This window comes from Ovis canadensis, chromosome 16 (assembly GCF_042477335.2).
Source record: "Ovis canadensis isolate MfBH-ARS-UI-01 breed Bighorn chromosome 16, ARS-UI_OviCan_v2, whole genome shotgun sequence".
In the NCBI taxonomy this organism is placed as follows: domain Eukaryota; kingdom Metazoa; phylum Chordata; class Mammalia; order Artiodactyla; family Bovidae; genus Ovis; species Ovis canadensis.
Window position 1 is genome coordinate 33,318,120 of NC_091260.1, and position 22,816 is coordinate 33,340,935.

A 22,816-nucleotide genomic window follows, 5' to 3' on the forward strand; every position below is an offset into this window, starting at 1 on the left:
ATCATGGTTACTTTTTAAAGCACCTCCATATAATTCTTCATAGTGGCTGCACCAATTTACATTCCCATCAACAGTGTCAGAGTGTCCTTTTCTCCTTACCTTTTAAAACTGAACAGGTATCAAAACATTTCTGTATATGTATTTTTATATTAGGAGTTAGCACCCACATGTTTTCAAAAAATGAGCACAATTAACAACAGTATTCATTCTACTTACTACTTTAAATAAGTATATTGGTAATAGTATGAAATATGTTTCTTACTGAGGTTCACTGTTAAAATGTTTGAAAGCCACTTCCTTATCTCATTTAATCTTCCCCCAAAACTCTGAGGGATGAAGTCTGGGCCTTCAGAAAAAAATGACAGTCTCCACAGGAGTTGCAGTTCCTTATATTCTTTGCTTGTTGGAAGGTCCCAAGAATGCCAGAAAGGAAGAGTTTGGTTAGCTGGGGCCTTGAAGCTGATTAATAAAGGACATGTTCAGGGTGGGAAACCATGGTTATTAGATCACCAGGACAAGCTATGAAAAATATACAGAAGCATCTCCATTGGTTATTTTTGTAACAAAATACTATATGAAATGAAATAAATAATGCCAGGGAAATGGTAGATGCACTGAGAACAGTGGTGTTAGCTAAATGGCGAAATTCAGGAAACTTGAAAGTTATACTTCAAGAGTTAAGATATGTAATACTGTTTATAAAGTCACCAGAAAGACACACCACAGCAATTGATTATAATGGATCTCAAACGTTTTTTAAATCTAAACCCTTAATGATCTCAATGCAAAATGCCCATACATTAAATAAACAATTCTAGCTAGTAAATATGCCTTCAGTTCTGTTCAGTCGCTCAGTCATGTCCGACTCTTTGCGACCCCATGAATCACAGCACGCCAGGCCTCCCTGTCCATCACCAACTCCCAGAGTTCACTCAGATTCAAGTCCATCGAGTCAGTGATGCCATCCAGCCATCTCATCCTCTGTCGTCCCCTTCTCCTCCTGCCCCCAATCCCTCCCAGCATCAGAGTCTTTTCCAATGAGTCAACTCTTCGCATGAGGTGGCCAAAGTACTGGAGTTTCAGCTTTAGCATCATTCCTTCCAAAGAAATCCCAGGGCTGATTTCCTTTAGGATGGACTGGTTGGATCTCCTTGCAGTCCAAGGGACTCTCAAGAATCTTCTCCAACACCACAGTTCAAAAGCATCAATTCTTTGGCGCTCAGCCTTCTTCACAGTCCAACTCTCACATCCATACATGCCTTAGAGATTTATAAAAAATATTTATATATGTACAGCCATTATGTCTTCAGACAATAAGAAGAAAATTGCTATTCAACTGTTTTTCTCTAATCAAGAAGGTGTGATTTATGCACAAACCTAAATACTCAATATAAAATAAGGTTTTACCAGATCAGAAGATGGCAAGCAGTGTTCAGATTGTCTTGAAATAGTATATACTTTCAAAAGCTAATCTTAAAAATGAAGTAAACCATGAATGACATGCTTTATGCATCTAGCTTTTTACAGTAACAATAGTTAAAATTGTTTAAAGTAGCATGCATACATGCTCGGTGGCTTCAGTTGTGTCTGAACCTATGGATTATATGCCATCATGCTCTTTTGTCCATTAGGTTTTCCAGGCAAGAATACTAGATTGGGTTGCCATGTTCTTCTCCAAGGGATCTTCCCAATTCAGGGCTCGAACCCACATCTCCTGGGTGTCGTGTACTGCAGGCAAATTCTTTTGCCCACTGAGCCATCTGGGAAGCCCTGTTTAAAATAGCAGGCATAATGAATACTGTTGCTTATTGCCTTAATTTTCAGATAGATGCAGGTGCTATCTGCTACTAGTATCAAAAATATATACAGACTTGTTTCAATAATTGTGTTTGAAGAAGAGATGAGAAGGAAATGGATCACTGTTAAAATCAACTGTTATGTGTCCCAGGTAACAAACTTAATAAATATTTATAATCTTTTCAACAAATCCCACATTTAAGTTGAAAGGAAAACAGCAACAATGAAATAGGCATATGGATATTGATTCTTCAAGTTAGCCTTAAAATTCAAATAAAATATGGAACATGGCCTGGGCATGCAGCCTTCCTTGGGATATATTTTTAGCTCTATTTACAACTGAAAAAACTGATAGATTGCAAAGTTAACTAATTCACCCAGCTCTGCCACCTGGTTGCTAAGTTTCAGAGTCGACCTTTGAACCTAGGTCTCTGCCCCCAGTGTCATGCTCTTTCTATTGCTCATGACTATCATAGTAGGCCACTAAAAAAGATGGCTGTAGAACTCCTGGCTTACTGCTGACTCTGCATCTGGACTTCTGCAATGAATTCTTAGTCTCCCTCCTCCCTTCCTCATTTTATCCTCCTGGGCCACCAGTGCACTTATCCAATTCCCTCAATATCCATTAGTTCAAGGCCACACATTGAAGTATTCAACTTTGTTTCCCTTCTGCGCCCTTGAAGGAGTCTACTCCATCCAGGTTATTTCTCTCCCACACATGGAACCCTTATTCAGGCTCCAGACATTTCTTCTACCTGAAAAGAATGCCAGCTGACTCTCTCCTCCCATAGCCATTCAAACCACAGACTGCATGGAAACTGCCTCCCTCCTGGTTCACTTTCTTCCTGGAACCCTGAACAATTAGCTACAGTGCCTGCCTCCTGATCCCTGTTCTGAACTACAGTAGCGCTTCCAAGCTGAATCATTTTTAAGCAGCAGCTGGTCATGTGCCTGATTTTCTCAGCAGGGTATTATTATGAGTTCCTTTCCAGGTCCAAGCCAGTGAATCGTTCATATTCTTGTATTTTACAGCAACCAGCACATCAGAGAGACTTCATAAGTGTGTATGGATTTATGGACTGCTGTCTTTCTGGGGAAGAGAGAGAAAGGAAAAAAGGGAAGGAGGATGATTACTCTCTGGTCATTTCTCAAGAGTACACAAAGGCATGAGGAGAGCAAATAAGATGTCCTTCATAGAGATTTCAAAAATATTTCAAAAAGAACCCACAGAACATATGTATCATGTTTATGTTTTCAAACTCGCCTGACATGGTATAGGGCAGAGTTTTCCAAAGTATGCTTCAAGACATGATAGTTTTTGCATTCCAAGATCAAATCCATTTAAATAATACTTATTAAATGACATTAAACCCATTCTTTACTCAGCAGTAAAGAATCTGCCTGAAATACAGGAGCCACAGGAGGCCACGAGTTTCATCCCTGGGTCAGGAAGGTCCCCTGGAAGAGGGCATGGTAATTCACTCTAGTATTCTTGCCTGGAGAATCCCATGGACAGAGCATCCTGGCAGCCTACAGTCCACAGGGTTGCAAAGAGTCAGACACAACTGAAGCGACTTAGTACTTGCACAGCACTTTTGCTATAGAGATTTTAGCTTTTGATAGGTTCATGTCCATTAAGATCACTACATGTATTTTATGACATTCTGCAACTTTGCTTGCCCAAAGAATTCTCTTAGTAAGGAGAATCTTATAGGAATTCTGCTGTCGTTGTTAAAGAATGAAAGCAAGAGGTGGAGCATAAGAGATAGACGGAGCTAGAATACAGCTAGGGAGACATACCCAGGATATTATCACTGCTTAAATTCTACTTGGAAAGAAATAGTCTATTTTTTACAAAGTATGACTGGTGAAGGTGGTTTAGTCGCTAAGTCATGTCTGACTCTTGCAACCCCATGGACTGTAGTCTTCCAGGCTCCTCTGTCCATGGAATTCTCCAGGTGAAAACACCAGAGTGAGTTGCCATTTCCTTCTCCAACAAAGTATGCCTGCTGCTGCTGCTAAGTCACTTCAGTTGTGTCTGACTCTACTTATTGATTTTTACTCACAAATACATGTTGAGTGCCTGTAAATGTTAGGATCTGTTCTAGATGCTTGTAGAAAAGCCTAGAAGCACATGTAAAAATGATATAAAAATGATATAAACCCTGTCATAGAGGCAAAGTTCAGCAAATTGTGTCTAGGTGGAAGGATTGGCTAAAAAGGGCAGTCTTAGAAAAAGTGAAAGTAAAAGTATTAGTCACTCAGTCATCTCCAACTCTTTGTGACCCTGTGGACTATAGCCTACCAGGCTCCTCTTTCCATGGAATTCTCCAGACAAGGATACTGGAGTGGGTTGCCTTTCTCTTCTCTGGGGAATCTTCCAGACCCAGGGATCAAACCTGGGTCTCTTGCATTGCAGGCAGATTCTTTATCATCTTAGCCATTAGGGAAGCCCAGTCTTAGGTGGGATGGTAAATAAAAGGAGCAGGAATGGTATGATAAAGCCCACTGAAAAAAAGCCTTCTGTGGGCTCAAGAAGTATGACATTCATAGACTAAGAAGGAGGGAGTTTATGCAGCTGAATTTTGAGTGAGGCACTGACATGTTAAAAACAGAACGTAAGACTATTCTAACTTTATAAACAGGATTTGTGAGAAAGACTGAACCCAGGAAGATCCAATAGTCAGCTATTACTTAAATCTAAAAATAAATAGATGAGGATTTGACTGGAAGTGGCGCGATGACAGTTGTTGAAATTAAGAAGAAATTGGTAAATGAAATGGCAAAGTATTAGATGGGAATATCGTTGGGACAGGGGTAGAGGGTGTAACTATACAGCAGAGAAAGCAAGATTTTCTATTTATCAATAACTTTATTTCTCAAAATATCTTAATTTCAAACAGAAAGCATCCATACCTGGTGTTCATTGAATCTAAACTCATAGAATTCCAGAATCATGGTATTGGATGGGACCTTTGAAGACATCTGATGAATTCTGAAATGCCCTCTATAGTATAATACCTGACCCACCCAGGTTAATCAATCATGAACAACCTAAAAACCAACACCCCACCCAAATAAAATAGTGTCAGAAGTTACAAAGTAAATAAATATAAGAGCTGGGCAGAAGAGACCACCTAAACAAATCCTTACTTGCTGTAAGGAATGCTTTGTGTAGGAACTGACAGAGATAAAGATTCAAAGACTGTGTCATCCCTGAAGGTTGACTGTAGGTGAGGGAAACACATATGTCTCCTATAGGCCCTCTCCCCAAGAGAATCAAAATGACTCCTAAGGTTGTAACAGGAATACTCCTTCATCACTGGACTGTGAGTTTCTTGAAACCCAAAGTTAGTTCTTTCCATTTGGTGTACTCAGCACCTGGCACATAGCAGGTATTCAATATATATTTCAGTTCAGTTCAGTTCAGTCACTCAGTTGTGGCCGACTCTTTGTGACCCCATGAATCGTAGCACGCCAGGCCTCCCTGTCCATCACCATCTCCCGGAGTTCACTCAAACTCACGTCCATCGAATCGGTGATGCCATCCAGCCATCTCATCCTCTGTCGTCCCCTTTTCCTCCTGCCCCCAATCCCTCCCAGCATCAGAGTCTTTTCCAATGAGTCAACTCTTCGCATGAGGTGGCCAAAGTATTGGAGTTTCAGCTTCAACATCAGTCCTTCCAAAGAACACCCAGGACTGATCTCCTTTTGGATGGACTGGCTGGATCTCCTTGCAGTCCAAGGGACTCTCAAGAGTCTTCTCCAACACCACAGTTCAAAAGCATCAATTCTTTGGCGCTCAGCCTTCTTCACAGTCCAACTCTCACATCCATACATGACCACTGGAAGAACCATCGTCTTGACTAGATGGACCTTTGTTGGCAAAGTAATGTCTCTGCTTTTTAGTACCATATAGACTCATTGAGAATACACAGGAACTGTGAACTACCTTGTTCATTGCTACATCTCCATCATTCAGTGCAGTGTCTGGAAAAGAATCTAGTAGGTCGACAACACAAGGTTATTTAACTCACGGTCTCTCACTTAAACTAAAATAATCTACAAGGTTCTTGTTATTACCTCCAATCTTCAGGTGAGGAAATTAAGGTCCAAGAAAGAGTAGGTGGTATGCAGGGATTATGGCTTGTGTGTAGTGGAATGGCGATGAGAACCACCTCCCACTTTTCAGTTTCCATCAAGGAGTGATATTACTTACAGCATTACATGTGGCACATAAAGTCCCTAATCCAGATTCTGATTAAACTTGGTTCGAACTCTAGTTTCTTGGACAAAATTTCTTCCTGCTCTTATACAGAATTTCGAAAGCTTCCTCTTCTTTCTCTCTCTCTCCTCTCCGGTGTCAGCTCAGGCTGACATTTCAGTTTGAGCAAATCTGGCCTCTAAGCTCAGATTAAACAAAACAAAACAAGAAGACTCTTTATCTCAGCATTTTGTACCTTCAGTAACTTTATTAAAGTTTCAGGGGAGTGGAAGATTTATAGTGTGAAATTATCCTGTAGACCAGGCTGACTCCTTTCTGTTACACACACACACACACACACACACACACACACACACACGGAGCATATTCTCTGCCTTTCCTACATGGAAGAGAACACATAGGAAATATATCTGTGGAAGAGACCACAGATGAGTTCCACCCAAACCAGTGCACCTTAAACTCTCATCTTCTATAATATCTTCTGCAATCTTATCAAACATTATTTTGCACTCTCCTTGAAAGAAATTCTAGATACAGTTATGATGAGTACAATACGATGACGATTCCAGAAGACTAGTTTTTAAGAGCAGAAAGTCTACTCCCTCACAAGTCCCATTAGGCAATTCTTCTATTCATGCCCAACATATCATGAGAGCACATGGTTATGTCAAATTTTAATACTGAGATTGTCTTAGATAAGAACAACCATCAGAGAAGCAAATAGTCTGTAAGTTATTAATTTTATTTCTACTGGTAACATGGCTGACGATCATGGTCTGACTGACTTTAGCCTAGCCTCCCTGAATCCCATTTATTGCAGAGTCCTAAAATTTTCCATCTCAATAAAATCAGATCCCCTATCACACAGTACTCTCAATCACTCAGTGGCTCCTCTTTTTGAAAATTCCCCCCAAAGCTCCTACCTACACATGCCTGACAAGACTTCCATGACCAGTGTCTGTGGATTTCTGCAAGGCCTACTTATGGGAATTCCTTTCACTACATACACATACACACACATCTTTTGAACTCAGGCCCATAATGTTTTCCCTTAAAAATTCTTCCCACCCCCTTCACTTACCTCCTGTTTCATTCTTTAGTACTCAGCCTTCTCCCACTCCACTCTGATTTAAATTGCCTTCTGTTACTCTCCCATCGCCTACATGCTTCCCTCTTTCAGAATGCTTTCTACAATATAGTATGCCAAAACCATCTCTACCCCTGGACTTTAAGCTTTCCTGGGATAAGGGGCACCATTCTTTTACTCATCTCACTTTTGCAGACTCTAATAAAGTGTGTGACATATATTTGGTACTAAATAAATGTTTGTTGAATTACTGATGGTACTGTGATGGTACTCAGTCATGTCTGACTCTTTGCAGCCCCGTGGACTGGAGCCTGCCAGGCTCTTCAGTCTGTGGAATTTTCCAGTGGAGCGGGTTGCCATTTCCTACTCCAAGGGAGCTTCCTGACCCAGGGATCAAACCCACGTCTCTTGGTCTCCTGCACTGGCAGGTAGATTCTTGACCATTAGCTCCACTGTACTAGAAGTCAACAAAACCCAATCTTATATTTATTTCATTAAAAAAAATTCTACTAGAGCCTTAGGCAGACCAAGGGAAAAAAATCATAGGTAGTGGGAAGATAGGGAAAAAAAATCACAAAATTATGTATACCTTTTCCTTAGAGGTTTTTTTGAAGTACTAAGTGAAATTTTATATTTTTCGTAAGATTTCAAAGTAAGAACTTGATGCCAGAAATACACTTGGAAATGAGAACAGCTTGCCACTGGCAAGCTTTGCTTAAACCTGTTACATGTACACATTCAAAGTGAATCCAACTCCTTCATGTATTTCCCATCAGATAAAATGTATAGACAGAAAAAAGAAATCAGCAAAAGTTAGAGCTAAACTGAACCAATCTTTTACTGTATCAAATTCAGGGAGTGACTAGCTTAGAGTAATACATGGTGAAATGGAAATCATATTTCTCTAGTTGTACCTACTTTAGACACTGTCAACTCCATCCTTAGGAACAAAGAGGGAATTTGGGTGGGAATTAAGAAAGGGGAAGCTGGAATTGCTTAAAATATTATGTATTTAATTATTAATATTTGTTCTTCAGAGCTGTTTAGTGAAGGGCTTTTTTTTTAACTTTAAGAAAAGTATGAATCAGCTGTTACAGTTTATATTTATTTTTTAATTAAGGGTAAGCAAATGGTGTCCAAAGTAACTGACTTTTTTTTTTTTTTTTGACTTGTTCTCTTCATTTACACCAATAAGCCTGTCTAGGAGTTATGACAAATTTATACAAACCTTTAATCAGTCAAGAGTTGGCAAAGAAACTGACATCCGCAGAGTCACACATTACGTAGAATGGATCCTTTTGCCTCAATGGTCAATATCCCTGTGACTTGTGGGTAAAAGTAAATGACTGAACATGTCACAAGAAAACGACCTCAACCTCCAGCTCACCGCTGTGGCTCTGAGGCGATTAAGGGTGTTTTTTCATCCTTTTCAAAAGGAAGCTGCTGCTTCAGCATCTTCTCCTGGAGCTCCTGGCACTGGTTCAGGCTGTGTGTCAGGGGAACCCTTGATCGCATCACAGTGATGGAAGCCAAGTGCTGGCCTGCAAGAATTGAGGACTGTTTGTTCACAGAAGATCCTGAACAGAAACACGGGTGTCACATAGTTCAAGGGGGCCTCGAAGGAAACCGATGCTGCCGTAGGAGGGGACTTCCAAAGGCTCAAGTTATTTCTCAGTTGCTGTTCCAGAGCCCTCGCCTGGCTTTTATGGAATCTGGCCAAGAGTTGTTGCTTAGGCAGTTTCTCCCTGTAGTTCCTTCACTTAGACTTCAGATGGGGAAATGAAAGCGTTTTCATATATTTTCAAGTAGTGCCACGGTGATGGCTACTCTCTGGGGACAAAAGTACTTTATTAATGAATGCAGTGTGTGTTCTTGGTAAAACCCCACATTAAACTGGCTCACACTGTTTTCATCCTGCCAGCTATTGGTGACATTTAGGTGTGTTGTTTGGTGACTCAGTTTCCTGGAGGATACCAGGAAACTCCACATTGAGGCTTTTTTAGTGGGGATGAGAAGGTCAGTTACTCAACGTCTTACAACATTTGGGGTTAAAATTCCTAAAAGTTCAGCTTTAACACTGATCCTGAACAACGCTGGCTAGCCATATTGCCTATAAACCTAGGAATTTGGGAAAAGTAGTATTCTCAGCTCTATGCTAATATCAACAGTAATTCTTCTTGTTTTAACAGGAATTTTTTGAGCAACAATTTTATAGAACAAACTGTTTTTTTGTGGTTAGTAATTATTTTCTTAATTGGTATGTAGATGTGCTCTGGTCATTTTTTTTTTTTTCATTCTCCAAATTTATACAGTGCATGCAAAGGTAGTTAGAACTTAAAATACATACACAGACCACATTTTTATTGTGCGCAAATGCTGATTGTCAGAGGGGCTAATCTATGATTGGGACATAAAGTAGATCTTCTGACACAAGCTGTCCCTCTTGTCACTGTACTGCCTTCTTAAGAGCAAGTCTGGTATTTGAGTGCATAATGTCTTGACGCATGGAAACTTTGCTGAATTACTTTTCTACTCTTAGGACTAAAAATTAAACACTAAAGTGTAACATGTGGAGCCACATCCCGCTAGGTCAAAGGCCTATATTTCTGAAAAGCTTTGAGAAGTTGGTGAGGATGGGAAGGGAGATGGGGAGGTCCCCTGGGGCTCAGACTTTGAGAAAGTTGGAAAGCAGCGGGAAAGAAACACAACACAAAGTCTGTGAGGTGGGGAGAGGGGTTTCCTGGCTTCCGGATATAATCAGTGACTGGAAAGATGGCTGTGAACAAATCCTAGACACAATGGTTATGCATCTTTAACGCACTGGATGTGCTAACTGTGGATGGCCCAAATCAACTGAAACAAGTTAATTTCCTCTTAAAATTCCTACATCCTTATTTTATACCTTAGAGGAAAGAAAAGTCCAAAATAAAACCGCATAATGCATGTACTACCATCACAACTAGGTTACGCTATAGTTACATATGGAAGATATTAAGTAAAATCAGAATGTGTTATGGTCATAGGTTTAATGATTGCTTGTGATCTTTAGGGTATGGGATTACAAGGAACTTTCTGCATTCCATCTTTGTGTAATGTTTCAGATTTTATAACAAACATGTTATATTTTTATATACTTAATCAGGGAAAGGCTGTACAGGTAAAATACTTAATACTTGTGATTTAAGATTATCTTTAAGGTTTTTCCTTTTGTTGGGGGAAAAGCTCCAATCTTACACTTTAATTCACCTGGCAAGGTTAGGTAGGTGTTGGTTCACCTAAGGAAATATTTACAGAGATTGGTGCAGAAAAAAAATTTTTTTAAGTGGAATAAAAGAGGCAGTTTTTAACCTAGAGTTCTCAAAGTGAATAGCAAACAGTTCAAGAATCCTTGATAACAATTAGCCACATGGCCCATGTAACAAATACTTTGAAAATTATTTTAACTGTTAAAAATTTTATGTAAAAACCTATCTGGAAAATCCCAGGAGCCTGAGATTCAGTCCATGAAATTTTTTGTTGTGCCACTGACCAAATTTCAAGGCAAATGGAGTCCAAATTTCAAGGACAGAATTTCTTCTCCTCCAATACCTGTAGGTTTGAAGACCAAGAAAAGTGATCACACCAACTGCATGTAAGCTTTTCAGATTATGCTTTCTAATTGAGGAGAACAGAAGTTTCGTAAGATGGACTCTTCCTGGGAGTTTGGACGTTTTCCTGCTCTGAAAGGTTTGCTTATCTGCAGGCTAATAGAGTGGTGAAGTTCTCTGCAATTGATCCCCATGGTAGAGCTCCCCCAGGGTCAGTTTTTGTGAATAGAACCTGCTTCCATACGACGTCTTTGAATGTAGTCCTCTTTCAAGTTTGTACTTTATTCTGTGCATGGTAGGTAGAAACACTCTTTCAGACTCTTCCCCTTGGCATCGCAATACCACCCTTGTCCCTATTTGCAGTTCGTCTGACGAAGGAAGCAACATAGGCGTAAATTGCCTATGCCCATAAGGCATAAATTGTAAATTGCCCATAAGGCGTGGTGCATTCACACTGCCGTTGAAGATAATTCAGACAATTCTGAATGTGAAAATATAGCATATTGTCAAATCTGTGAATTCGAAGGAGTGCTGGCTCATAACATTGTATGTTTTTGTTTATGTCCACCCCAAAATTTAGACGTAAGGGCTTGGTTGGGAACTCAGCCTGGTCTTAATACAAATAGTTTTAATTCCCACAACCACCCTGTCCTCTTCAAGTAGGTAAATCCTAAACCCTCAGAAACCCTAAAATCCAAACCCACGGAAACTGATTGCGCGCGTCCTAAATAACCCAGTTTGTGCGACCCGTCGGGTTCTCCAGGGAAAGCTCGCAGGGTGGTGGAGACGCGGAGGTTCGGGGCCACCCGGACGGGCTGGACTCGGCTGGACGTGCGGGGTCCGCGCGGGCCAGGTGCGCGGCCGCGCGCGCGCGGGCGCGACCCTAGGCGGCGGGCGAGCTGGCGGCGGGCTCTCCACGCCGGGTTTTCCGCCGCTCCTGTCGCACGGGTCCCCGGCAGCCCCACGGAAACACACGCTCGCGACCGTTCCTCGGAGCGAGCAGCGCGGGACCGCGCGGGGTGATGCGGCGGCGAAGCGGCGTGGCGACCAGGGGCCAGGGCGGGCCGTGGCCCCGGGCGATCTAGGCGTGGAGTCGAGGAGGGGCCGGGCGGCGCCGAGGGCCGTGCGGGGCGCGAGGGGGAGTGTTCCCGGAAAGCTGCGGCGATGGAGCCGCGCTGCGCCCGCCGCCGGAGGAGTTGAGAAAGAAAACAGGAAACGTGGTGGCCGCGCAGCCGGCCGCGGCTGATTCATTCGCTTTGAGTGAAGGCTCGGCAGGAGGGGCGGGCGCGGGGCCGCGGCTCGGGGCCGGTCGCCGCGCAGATCGCGCCGGGGACCAGACGCTCCCTCCGCTGGGCGGGCTCGTGGGCGCGCGCGCCACCCCCCCTTCGCCATCCTCCGGCACCAGGACTTCTTCAAAGTCGCATCGTGGGGGTTCTGGTCCATGTAAAAGTTGGCTTGGCGCACTTGGCGCGCCCTCCCTGGACGCTGAACGGAGACGCCAAGCTGGAGAGGGCGTGCGTTCCCGAGGCCGGCCGCCCCGCTAGCAGAGCCCCGGCCCCCCTAGCAGTGCCCGGCTCGGCAGTATGAAGAAGCAGCCCTCATGTGCGGGCACCGGGCATCCGAGCATGGCGGGGTACGGCAGGATGGCTCCCTTTGAACTCGCCGGCGGCCCCGTGAAGCGCTTGAGAACTGAGTCCCCCTTTCCCTATCTCTTCGCAGAGGAGGCCTACCAGAAACTGGCCAGCGAGACCCTGGAGGAGCTGGACTGGTGTCTGGACCAGCTAGAGACTCTGCAGACCAGGCACTCCGTCAGTGAGATGGCCTCCAATAAGGTAAGCCCCGGCTCGGCTCTCACCGCGTCCCCTAGGCTGCTGATTCCCACGCTGGTGGAGCCACCAGTCCCCGTGGCCCCGGGAAATACACAGAGGTTTGTCACACACACTGCATTTTGGCTCCCATGGAAGAAGATTTCTGGTGCTGCCTGTGCCCTCCCTCTCTCATCCATTCACTTTGGAGAAATTAAACATTTTACAAAAGCAACTTTGATATAGTTTTGATTGCAATACCCGCAAGACTCAGCGCTCGCGTGTGTGTGTGTGTGTGTGTGTGTGTGTGTGTTTGGAGGGGTACTTCTAGGTGACACTTTGCCCTTGCAGCAGTAACGAAATCCTGTCTACTGGCAATCCATGTTTTAGGGTATTCTTCAGATTCTCAGTGGGAAGTAAGAGTTGCTAGAGGTCAATGCAATACCTTGAATGTCACCACCTACCGCACTCACACTCAGAAGAGTTCAGTGAACTTGGAACCTTAATCCACATTTATCTAAGTGTCAGGGTCAGGGTACCCTGTAAGAACTGAGCCTTTGTAGTTTCGCTTGGCCGTATGTGTCCTCAGGGGACGTCAAAGTTAAGGTTATGGTCACTGGCATTGTTACTGTAGATCTTGGAGTTTTCTGAGGTTATTTACAGTGATGATTCAGTGGGGGCATTTTGTGCCATATATGCCAAGGTGCTGGTCTTGGATGGTGGAGTTCAGGGGGCTGAGAAGCAACCTTCCACCTGCCACAGCCTTAAAGCAAGGTACAGTATTGCTCATTTTGGTGGGTTTTTTTTTTTTTTGGAGTTCCTTTTATTTTTTAAAAAAATATTTAGTTATGTAAGGAAATAATTGGGATTATCTATGTTTTTAATGATTGTTTGGCTCAGGGGCTGGGAGGCATGGGCATGTTGGATGCAGATGCCTGAATGATTTAGCCAGTAAGGACTAATAACTTCATGTGGCAATTAATAACAGTTGCCCCTTAAAGAATATTTAAATATTTTGGCCCACCTATTTACAAGGTCAGGAAGGTTATCCCATTTTACTGCTTATCTACATGCACATATTTTTCAAAGAGCTATGCTTTTTTTTTTTTCTGGTTGACTATAGTTTTCATCCCACCTGTTTTTCTCTCATGCAGTTTAAAAAGCTATAGCGTATCACCTACTTGATTGTCTTATCTCTTGACAGTGCTTACATAGACAGCAGGATTTTTAACTGAAAAGTTTAGCTTCAGATAAACAAAATAAAAAGGACTCCCCAGTCACTGTCTGTAGGCACTAACTTACCCGTGAGCACACTGACCTACCCATAAGCACACTGACCTACCCATAAGCACACCAATGATCAAATCTGTATCTTTTTTTTTTTTTTTTGGTCATTTAAGCCTCATTTCTAAGTTTGATGTGATTCCTCAACAGAATGACAGGTTATTACTCTTACTCTCTGCCTTGGCATCCGGTGCCATTGTTCTCATCTAGCTAATAAATTCTTAGTTCATTGATTCATTTTATCATATATAGGTTGTTCTTTCATAATTTGGTTCATAATGGCAGCTGACATATGCTAAGGATCTCCAGTGTCCTGAAGGCTGAATGGGACCATTCTGTAATGGGCCTGAGTTCTTATTCTCTTGCCTGGTTAATTCTGTGTAGTGAAAGGAGAAGCCAGAAGACACCAAAAGATGCGCAAGCCTTTGCTTATATTTTCAAGATGATTTGACAGTGCTTTTTCAGCGCAATGAACCTCAGCAGCTGTAATTACTTTCCCCCAAAATCTATACTCTTAATGATGAGACCTCTGTTTGAATTTAAAACTGAACATAAAATCTAATCATGTACGTGACTTCAGTTGACAAGTAATTAATTTATCTGTACTTTAAAATGAAAAAGTAAAATTTGAGGTCACAATGATTAGTCAAATGATTTTTTTTTTCTTTTAAAAGCACCAAGTAAGGCGAGGATTTTTTTCTTTTCTTTTCTTTTTTTTTATTGTGAAGTCCCCTCAAGTAGACTTCGAGTTAATTTACAGATTTAATGTAAGAGATGAGCTTATTTCAAAATGCAGGCATTCTAGCTGTGTTTAAGTCTTGTATTGACATGATCCTTATTTTTAACATTAAAAAAATTAAACTCAGCTGAAGCTGTCGATTAAACTTTTCATGTCTAAGCCATTCATCTTTTTTTTTTCCCTTAACTCATTCATTTCTAAATAAGTGCTAAGCTCCTGTGACTTTTTATAGATGAAAACAGATTAGCATAGAAAAAAAAAAGCTCTTGGTAAAGGTTGTAAAGTTATCCTTCAGCCTGGTAACAAGGGCACGAATAAGTCACATCCACATGAGCTGTAAACTGAGTTGGAGCAGCTGATCTAAAGGTCCCCAGGAGTGATACCAAGTCTAAGTCTGAACTGGAAATGAGACAGCTTTCGTCACACATCCACTAGGTTGTTGAGTATCTCTTGAGTGTGAATGAATAAGTCTGAAACATTGCTTTCGGTTACTAGTCTTATTATCATCCTTTCTTTCTACATGTACTTATTTGAACCAACCAGTATTGTCTTTGAAAAGTTATAATATTTTTCTTTGTTTTCTTCTCTTTTTGAGGCTTTTAAAAAAGTGCCCTAATTGATTAAAATAACACAATAAAATACTAGTAAGAAATCACGATTTTTAACTGATTATTTGGAGAAAATATTTACTATGAAAGTGGATTTGGGTGTGAGGAAGGAGGAAATTGATTCGTCAGACTCATTTAACAAATTGGGTTAATGGATTCTTCATATTAAAAAAATCTGAACAGAAGGAATCTAAACTATTAGCGGTTTTTAAGGGATGCTTTAGAAGCAACTAGATGTATTTCCTGATTGGGATTGTAATGTGTGTAATGCTTATCGATAGTATTGAGACAGGAAAATTATGGAGTTCTTGGCCAATGCCAGTGTTGGCTGTAATACGTGTAGGATGCTTGTACCAAATAGGGGTGAGATTCTCCAGATGGCATTTAATTTGAGTGGTTAAATTGACAGCGTTTACTTTCATAAGCACATTAATCTGCCTGAGATTTGTACAGATTTCCTTGAGTTAAGAGAGGTTTTGGTGATGTCTCAAAGCTTTGGTGGCAGACAGATCTGGAAGTTGAATCACAGTTTTATTCCTTACTAGCTGAGTTACATTAGAGAAATGACAGACTTTTTTAGCTAGTTTCCTTAGCATAAGATGAGCACAATGATACTTGTTTTGAAAGGTCAGAGTTTGAAAGAATATGTATAAAATAGCTAGCTAATAATGTCTGATAAGCTTGACATGGCCCTGTTGTTATTAGTATTATTGAACGTTTAGGTTCAACTTGATTCATTGCTTACTTGGCTAATTTTTTTTTTTTAAACCATTCAGTTGTCATCTATGCTTGGTATTTTAAGTTTCACGGATTTTTATAATCCAGTTCTTAATTTTTATAATCCAGTTCTGTCTATAGCACACATTTCTATATTACAAAAAAGTGTTTATACTTTCTTTAGCATAATATAGGCATAAACATTTTGAAGTTCTAATTAAAAGCTTAATCTTTTCTTAAATTTCAGCTACAGAATTGGAAACAGAAGAGCTAAATATTTTTCCTGTTTTATTCTAAAAATGAAAATACAGCACTTATTAATTTTTAGAAAATATTAAACATAATGTGGGATTGGCAGGTATATTTCCATCCTTTGTAAAAATTTTGCCAGTCTAAAGTAACTTTTAAGACTGTTGTAAAGGCCAAATAGTTTCACAGTATTTTTGGTTACCTTTTTCTCATGGAAAGTAAATTGAGGCTGTGAGGAGGGTAGGCCAGGAATCTAAGCATCAAAGGTTACGCTACAAAACTGTATCCTCTTGTGACCCAACAATGCACATTTCACCAGACCCTCAATGTAAGTGTGGCGATATTTGAAGGGGAAGATAAAATCATCTTAATCACCCCCCCCCCACCACCAAATATATCACTATAAAAATGAATTGGTCCTCTTCTCTAAATTTGGGGCAGTTCTGAGGCTTGGCGTTACTGGAACCTACTTGCTTGAAGCCCTTATACTTCAAGGGGCTTCCCTGGTGGCTCAGTGGTAAAGAATACACCTGCTAAATGCAGGCGATGTGGATTCCATCCCTGGGTGGGGAACATCCCCTGGAGTAAGAAATGGCAACCCACTCCAGTATTTGTGCCTGGAGAATTCCATAGAGGAGCCTGGGATCGCAAAGAGTCAGAAAGAGAAACACACACACATACATACACATACATACACAGTGCTTCAAACTGAAAGTCTGTCTTGAAGTTAAGATTCAGGTGTCCTTCTAAAAGACTGAAGGATTTTTATTGTTGTTGTTTCAGGCATATGTAGGCCAGCTTTGCAAACGTAGATATGACTTCTTTATGGAATTTATTTTGTCTGGTTTTAACAAAGATCTCTATCATGTTTCTGTTGCCTACAAATTAAATTGCTTTTCTGGGATGCTCTTTCCTAGTATTTTTGCTGTCTACTCCCCCTGCTGATTTTTAATAGTCAGTGCATATGTAACATATACTATAGCTTTCTGTGATTGCTGATGTATTTCTTCTGGCAAAAGTGATGCTGGAATGACCACTATAGAATGTTCACAAGAAATGGCTAAATCTTAAGATTTTTCAGCATTACATGAGTATAAGATGGCTCAGGAAAGATATAAATGCTTAATTTTGTTGAGAAGAAAGCAAAAAGTTGGAAAAGGCATTTTAATTTTGTGAAGAGCAAAGAGCAAATAATAATTTTCTTTAAAATATCAAAACTTATTGACTTAGTCATGTAAGAGTTGTTAACAGTTAATCAACATATTTAAAGGAAAACTCTAAATTTTTAGAAAAGAAAATATCATTCATAAATGAAGATACTCAACTTACTGATGCTTTAAGTTTGCTCACTGCTTTTTCATCTACTTTATAAAAGTAGATTTGGCCAAGATTTATGTAGTTTACATATAGAGCCTTAAAGTTAACATGAAGAATTGGAAGTGGTTGTTTCATGATCACTGTTTACAAAAATACTTTATTTGCTTATAAGTAATAATAGAAAGAAGGGAAGCACTTTTTACCAGATATTTTTATGTTTAATTAAATAGAAAAGCCCTTAATTTTAACCCCTTAACTTTAACTTTAAAACCGTAAGGATTACTGTAAATCTTTATTTATCTCTTTTGTCATCAACTTGGCTCCTGTATTGGTATTTAATGGCAGTAAGCTTAATTTTCTTAAAATAATTATCAAAAACTTTTAATTTTGTAACTCAATAAAGTAGTTGTTCCTTGAGAATTGCTTTCAGTCATTAAAATTTTGACTTAATTATAGGATAGTGGTAACTTCTGTCTCAGAGTGTTATGAACTATGTCCTTTTTTTTTTTTTTTTAATTTCAAAATGTAAGGCTTGGCCAAAATAAAATAGTACTTTTCCCAATATCTGAATAGTTTGAGCATGTTGAAGAAGGTTGCAGGCTCAGTTTCGTCCAACTCTTTGCAACCCCATGCCCGCCAGGTTCCTCTGTCCGTGGGATTTCTCAGGGAAGAATTCTGGAGTGGGTTGCCGTTTCCTCCTCCAGGGTATCTTCCTAACCCAGGGATCAAAGCCACATCTCTTGTGCCACCTGGGAAGTCCAGATTAAGCACGTTTGCCCCTAAATAGCAAGGATAATAATGATTTTACTCAATTTTAAAAGATTCCTGTGATATTGACAGGAATACCTGTCTCTGTGACTATGTGATAATCATAGATTGTAGCTATTCCTTAAGATACACATAATTATGGCAGATATGAAACACTGATAATGATTTCCACTAAATCCATAAAATATTGTATAAAATATGATTTCCTCTTTTTCCAGAAAGAGATCAATACTTTAAAACTGCAAATAGCTAGGCTGTATTTTGTGACAGCATAGCTTTCTCTACCGGGTAGTAATATTGTGCCTTACTAGTGGTGATAGTTGAATTGACACTATTAGTCTGAGATCTTTCTGGGAAGTAGAGAGAGGGGTAGCCTTGCCTGCATTTTGATACTCACATTAGTTTTAAAAGACATTTTAAGTTACTCTAACAAGGAGTGAGATGAGGAGAGTGAGCCTTCGTATCTGCTTAAACAACAAACATTTCTGCTTTGTTCATTGTGAAATTAGTTAAATTGGATTACCAACTCCAATGGTGTTAACTTTATTATTCTTTACACTTAAGAAAATACTTCATCTTTAGTGAAGGATTTGTTGTTGTTGTTATTAATGTCCTGGACTTTTTGGTCTTGTTTTGCTGTGCTTTATGTGTGATGAGGATGAATGGCATTTACATTTCTCCTGAGATATATACCAATGCTTATGGCAACTTTGTAGAGTAGAAGGGACATAGATGTTTTTTGTCAGGCAGGCTTGGTTTCAGATTCCAGCTCTGCTGCATTCTACCTAGTATTTTGAGCAACATGCCTCGCTTCTCTGAATTTCAATTTCTTCATTTCTAAATGGAGATAATAAAAGGGGAAAATAAAATTGAAAGATTGTTAAGACCATCAGATATATAGAAAATTCAATTTGGTGAATAGTGTATATTGGGTGTTCAATAAATTGCATGTAATTTATTCTATCCCTCGTCTGTATTGGAAAGGAGAGATTAAGAAAAGCTATATGTCAAATACTCCTAATATAAGAACATAATATTTCTTAGAAGAAAAATGTGACTTTTGTTCTATAATAGATTTGGAGTTAGTGTTCTCAAACTTCCTGTGTACATTCATAACTATGTTATGTTATGTATGTATGTTATGTTATATATGTTAAATATTTTTAGTTAAAGCATTTATTTTTAAAAGGTAAGTGTCCACAAGAGTGCCTCATCTTAAGCAAAGAATTACATAAAATCATGGATTTGATGTTCTATTATAATTGTTTTTAATGTACATTGAAATTAATTTGTAGCAAAATGAGAAAGTTTTTAATCCACACTGCATTACAGACAACAGGCATATTTTTGGTTGTACGAGTCTAAATTGGCAGTAAGAACCATTTGGTTAGAAAGATATGTCTGTTTTAAACAACCTTGGTTTTTCTTCTCTGCCATTAATGAGATCTCCCCACTAGAGGAGAAAATACCAGATTTCAAACAGAATGGTCTATGGATTTAGAGCACTCTCCCAATCTCTGTCTTTTACTAAATTTAAATGGGACAGTTTACCTTGTATGATTCAGTTTCCTCATCTGTTATATAGTTGCTGTGATGATTCCATGAATTGAAAGATGAGAGTTATCTAGACAAGAGTCAGGAACATAGTGGGTGCTTAGTAATGCTGAGTCCTTTATATCCTTCTGTAAAGGAATATCATCTTTCTTTTCTTCTTTTGTGGGGTAAGGGTTAGAGAAGGTGTGTGTTTGTGATCCTGGTGCTGATGCTTCCAGTGGGCTTTTGAGAGAGAACGGTGGCCTAATGATGTTGTGAACCACATAGGACTATTGGAATGTTTCATTTGCTCTTCTCTCTGTCAATGACTTTTCAGTGGAGTTTACCTTTTGTTTCTTTGTATAATTTTATAGTATAGCCCATCAAAATGGCCTGAGGTTTTATCAGAATACCTAAAACTCTCTAAGCTGTTTTCTAGCAGAAATACCTAAAACAGTGGATAATAGTCCAGTGATTTTTTTTTTTTCGTAAATGGATGCACCCTGTCATTCCTCTGAACGAGACTGAAAGTAACCCAGTCACAGAATCTCTTATTTTAATATTTATATTCAGGACATAGCTTTCTAAGGTCTTAGCAACTTAACCATCTAGTGTATGCAGACATTTCCTTGTTCTGTCAGCTGAGAAAGCCTAAAGCAGCAGCACCCCAGGGGCACTGAACACATCTAGCAGCCTCATCTTGGTTTCTAATACCCTTCTCCAACAGAAGGTGGCAGGACTCTGCGGAGAAGTAGCTGATTCTAGAACTGGCGCAGGGAATCAAGCTGGCGCATGCGTAGTGCCAGAAACTAAGGAGGTACCCAAAGAAGTGTTGCTGGGAGCACGGCAAAGGGCCGCAAGAGCAAACTGAAAAAGCTCCCAGTTCCCAACTGGAATGGCTTGATGGAGAAAATAAACTGGGACTATAATCCAGGGTATAAAACAAATATCCATGAGTTCATACTGATACAGTTTATTGAATAAATACTTAAATGAGGGAGAAGAGACAAATCCCCTGTCCAAATAATTTATGTAGATACTCTGCTCTCAAGGAGAAAAAGCATAACGCCTCACTGCTTAAGTGTGGGCTGGGCATACTGACCTCCTTCCAAAAAAGCACAATGTGGAAAGAGGGAACAGCACCTCTACTGTAGAAAAGCCTGACAGATACACACCACCTCAGCCAGTGATCAAAGCTGACAGCAGTTCTGGTAAGTCAAATTGTAGTTGATGCCCTTGATATGATCTGATGAAAATGGTACTAACATTGGTGTTTCCTACAAAAAAACATATAACCCCACTCTAAACACGAGAAGAACATCAGCTAGTTCTTAGTTGAGGGACGTTCTACAAAATACGTGACCAGTAACTCCTCAAGACTATGAAGATCATCAAAAACAAGGAAAATCTGAGAAACTCACAGCCAAAAGGAGCCAAAGGAGACGTGATGACTAAATGTAATGCGTCCTGGGTGGGATCCTGGAACAGAAAGGAATATTCGGTGAAAGCTATGGAAATCTGTGTGCATTTTTGCTAATAATAATGTATCAGTATTGGTTTAGTAATTAGGACAAATGTGCCCCTATAGTAAGATATTAGTAATTGGGGAGACTGGGTGTGGGACATATGGGAACTCTCTGTACTTATCTTCACAGTTTTTCTGTAAAAAAAGAACTTTTCTGAAATAAAAGGGTTATCAAACAAACCATCCTGTAGGGTCTATCTGGAATATTAACCTTTTCTATGAAGTTCTTTCTGTCCTATCTTTCCCCATATCTCCCATCCTGAAAAAAAAAAAAGAGTGTTAGTCACTTAGTGTTTTCCACCTCTTTGCAACCCCATGGACTGTATGTAGCCAGTCAGACTCCTCTGGCCATGGGATTCTCTAGGCAAGAATGCTGGGGTGGGTTGCCATTCCCTTCTCCAGGGGATCTTCACAACCCAGGGGTTGAGCCTGGGTTTCCTGTATTGCAGGAAGATTCTTTACCATCTGAACCACCAAGTAAACTTATCTCCCATCCTAGCCACTCCTAATTGGGTATAATGTCTCTTCCCTTTGATCTTCTGTGGGACTTTATTTGTAGTTGTGTTAACTGTGTATAATATTTTTTCTTTGTTTTATTCCCATCTCATGGTACATTAGGTTGTTAGTCTTATTCGTTTTCCAGCCCCCATTACATGGGACACAAAGCTGTGCTAGACAGATGCTCAGTAAACATTGGGTGAATTGTCTGAATGGTATTGTGGTGGTGATTCTTGAAAACCACCATTAAATGGTTTTGGTTCTCAGTGCTGTAGGAATCATCACTGATCAATCTTAAGGACTAAGTTTATTTTTACTCATCTAAGCCCTAAAGCTTTAGAAGATAAAAATTCTTCCTTTATTTGCTTCAGTTTTGTTGTCAGAGTCTTTGCATGGGAGTTACTGAACACTTACTCAGATAATTGAAGAAATTTATCATAATTTGTCTAATTATCACTTGAATAGAATTAATAGAAATTAATAAAATGTAAAAATGCTGTTTCTGCCTTCCACTTAGTTTTTTGATGGTTTTGGTAGTATTTAGCATGGTCAGTATTTCAAAGCATCATAGTTAGTATTATTATTCTCAGACTCAAGCCTTATATGTTAGAACTAAAAGAGGCAGAAGTAGGGACTTGCCTGGTGGTCCAGTGTCTAGGACTCTCCTCTCCTGGTGCAAGGGGCTCAGGTTTGATTCCTGGTCAGGGAACTGGGTCCTGCATGCTGCAACTGAGATCCAGCACAGCCAAATAAATCTAAAAAATAAAGAAATAAACAAGGTGAAAGTGATCGTTTGTCTGACTTATCTAATATCAGTTGGAAAACGAGACCCAAACTCGTCCACATCTACCTGGGCAGGTAGAATTTCTTGACTTCTTATGTAGTTCACTGTCATTTGCAGTTTTGTATGCCGTCTTTATCTCAGCTTGTTTTCATAAATTGCAGGAGGGAGGTACATTTTTTCTTTTCCTTTGAATGTGTTAGTGGAATACAAGCCATGTTTCTGATAAGCATATGGATTCAGTAACTCTTCAAGTATATAACCAATGAGTTTTCTACCCAGCCACTAGGAGTGCT

At 40.0% G+C, this 22,816-nt stretch overlaps 1 protein-coding gene across 12 annotated transcripts in view; it reads left to right on the forward strand.

Moving 5' to 3' along the window:
- Nucleotides 1-22,816, forward strand: part of PDE4D (phosphodiesterase 4D) — a 1,583,646-nt gene that overhangs the window by 1,516,784 nt on the left and 44,046 nt on the right. For 11 of the 12 annotated variants that reach the window (XM_069556482.1, XM_069556479.1, XM_069556480.1 and 8 more), the window contains one exon: nucleotides 12,416-12,528. In XM_069556482.1, the coding sequence (XP_069412583.1) occupies nucleotides 12,416-12,528 (113 nt within the window). Of the gene's footprint in view, nucleotides 1-11,570; nucleotides 12,330-12,415; nucleotides 12,529-22,816 lie in introns of those variants that run through there. The other variant, XM_069556489.1, reaches the window with a different exon arrangement.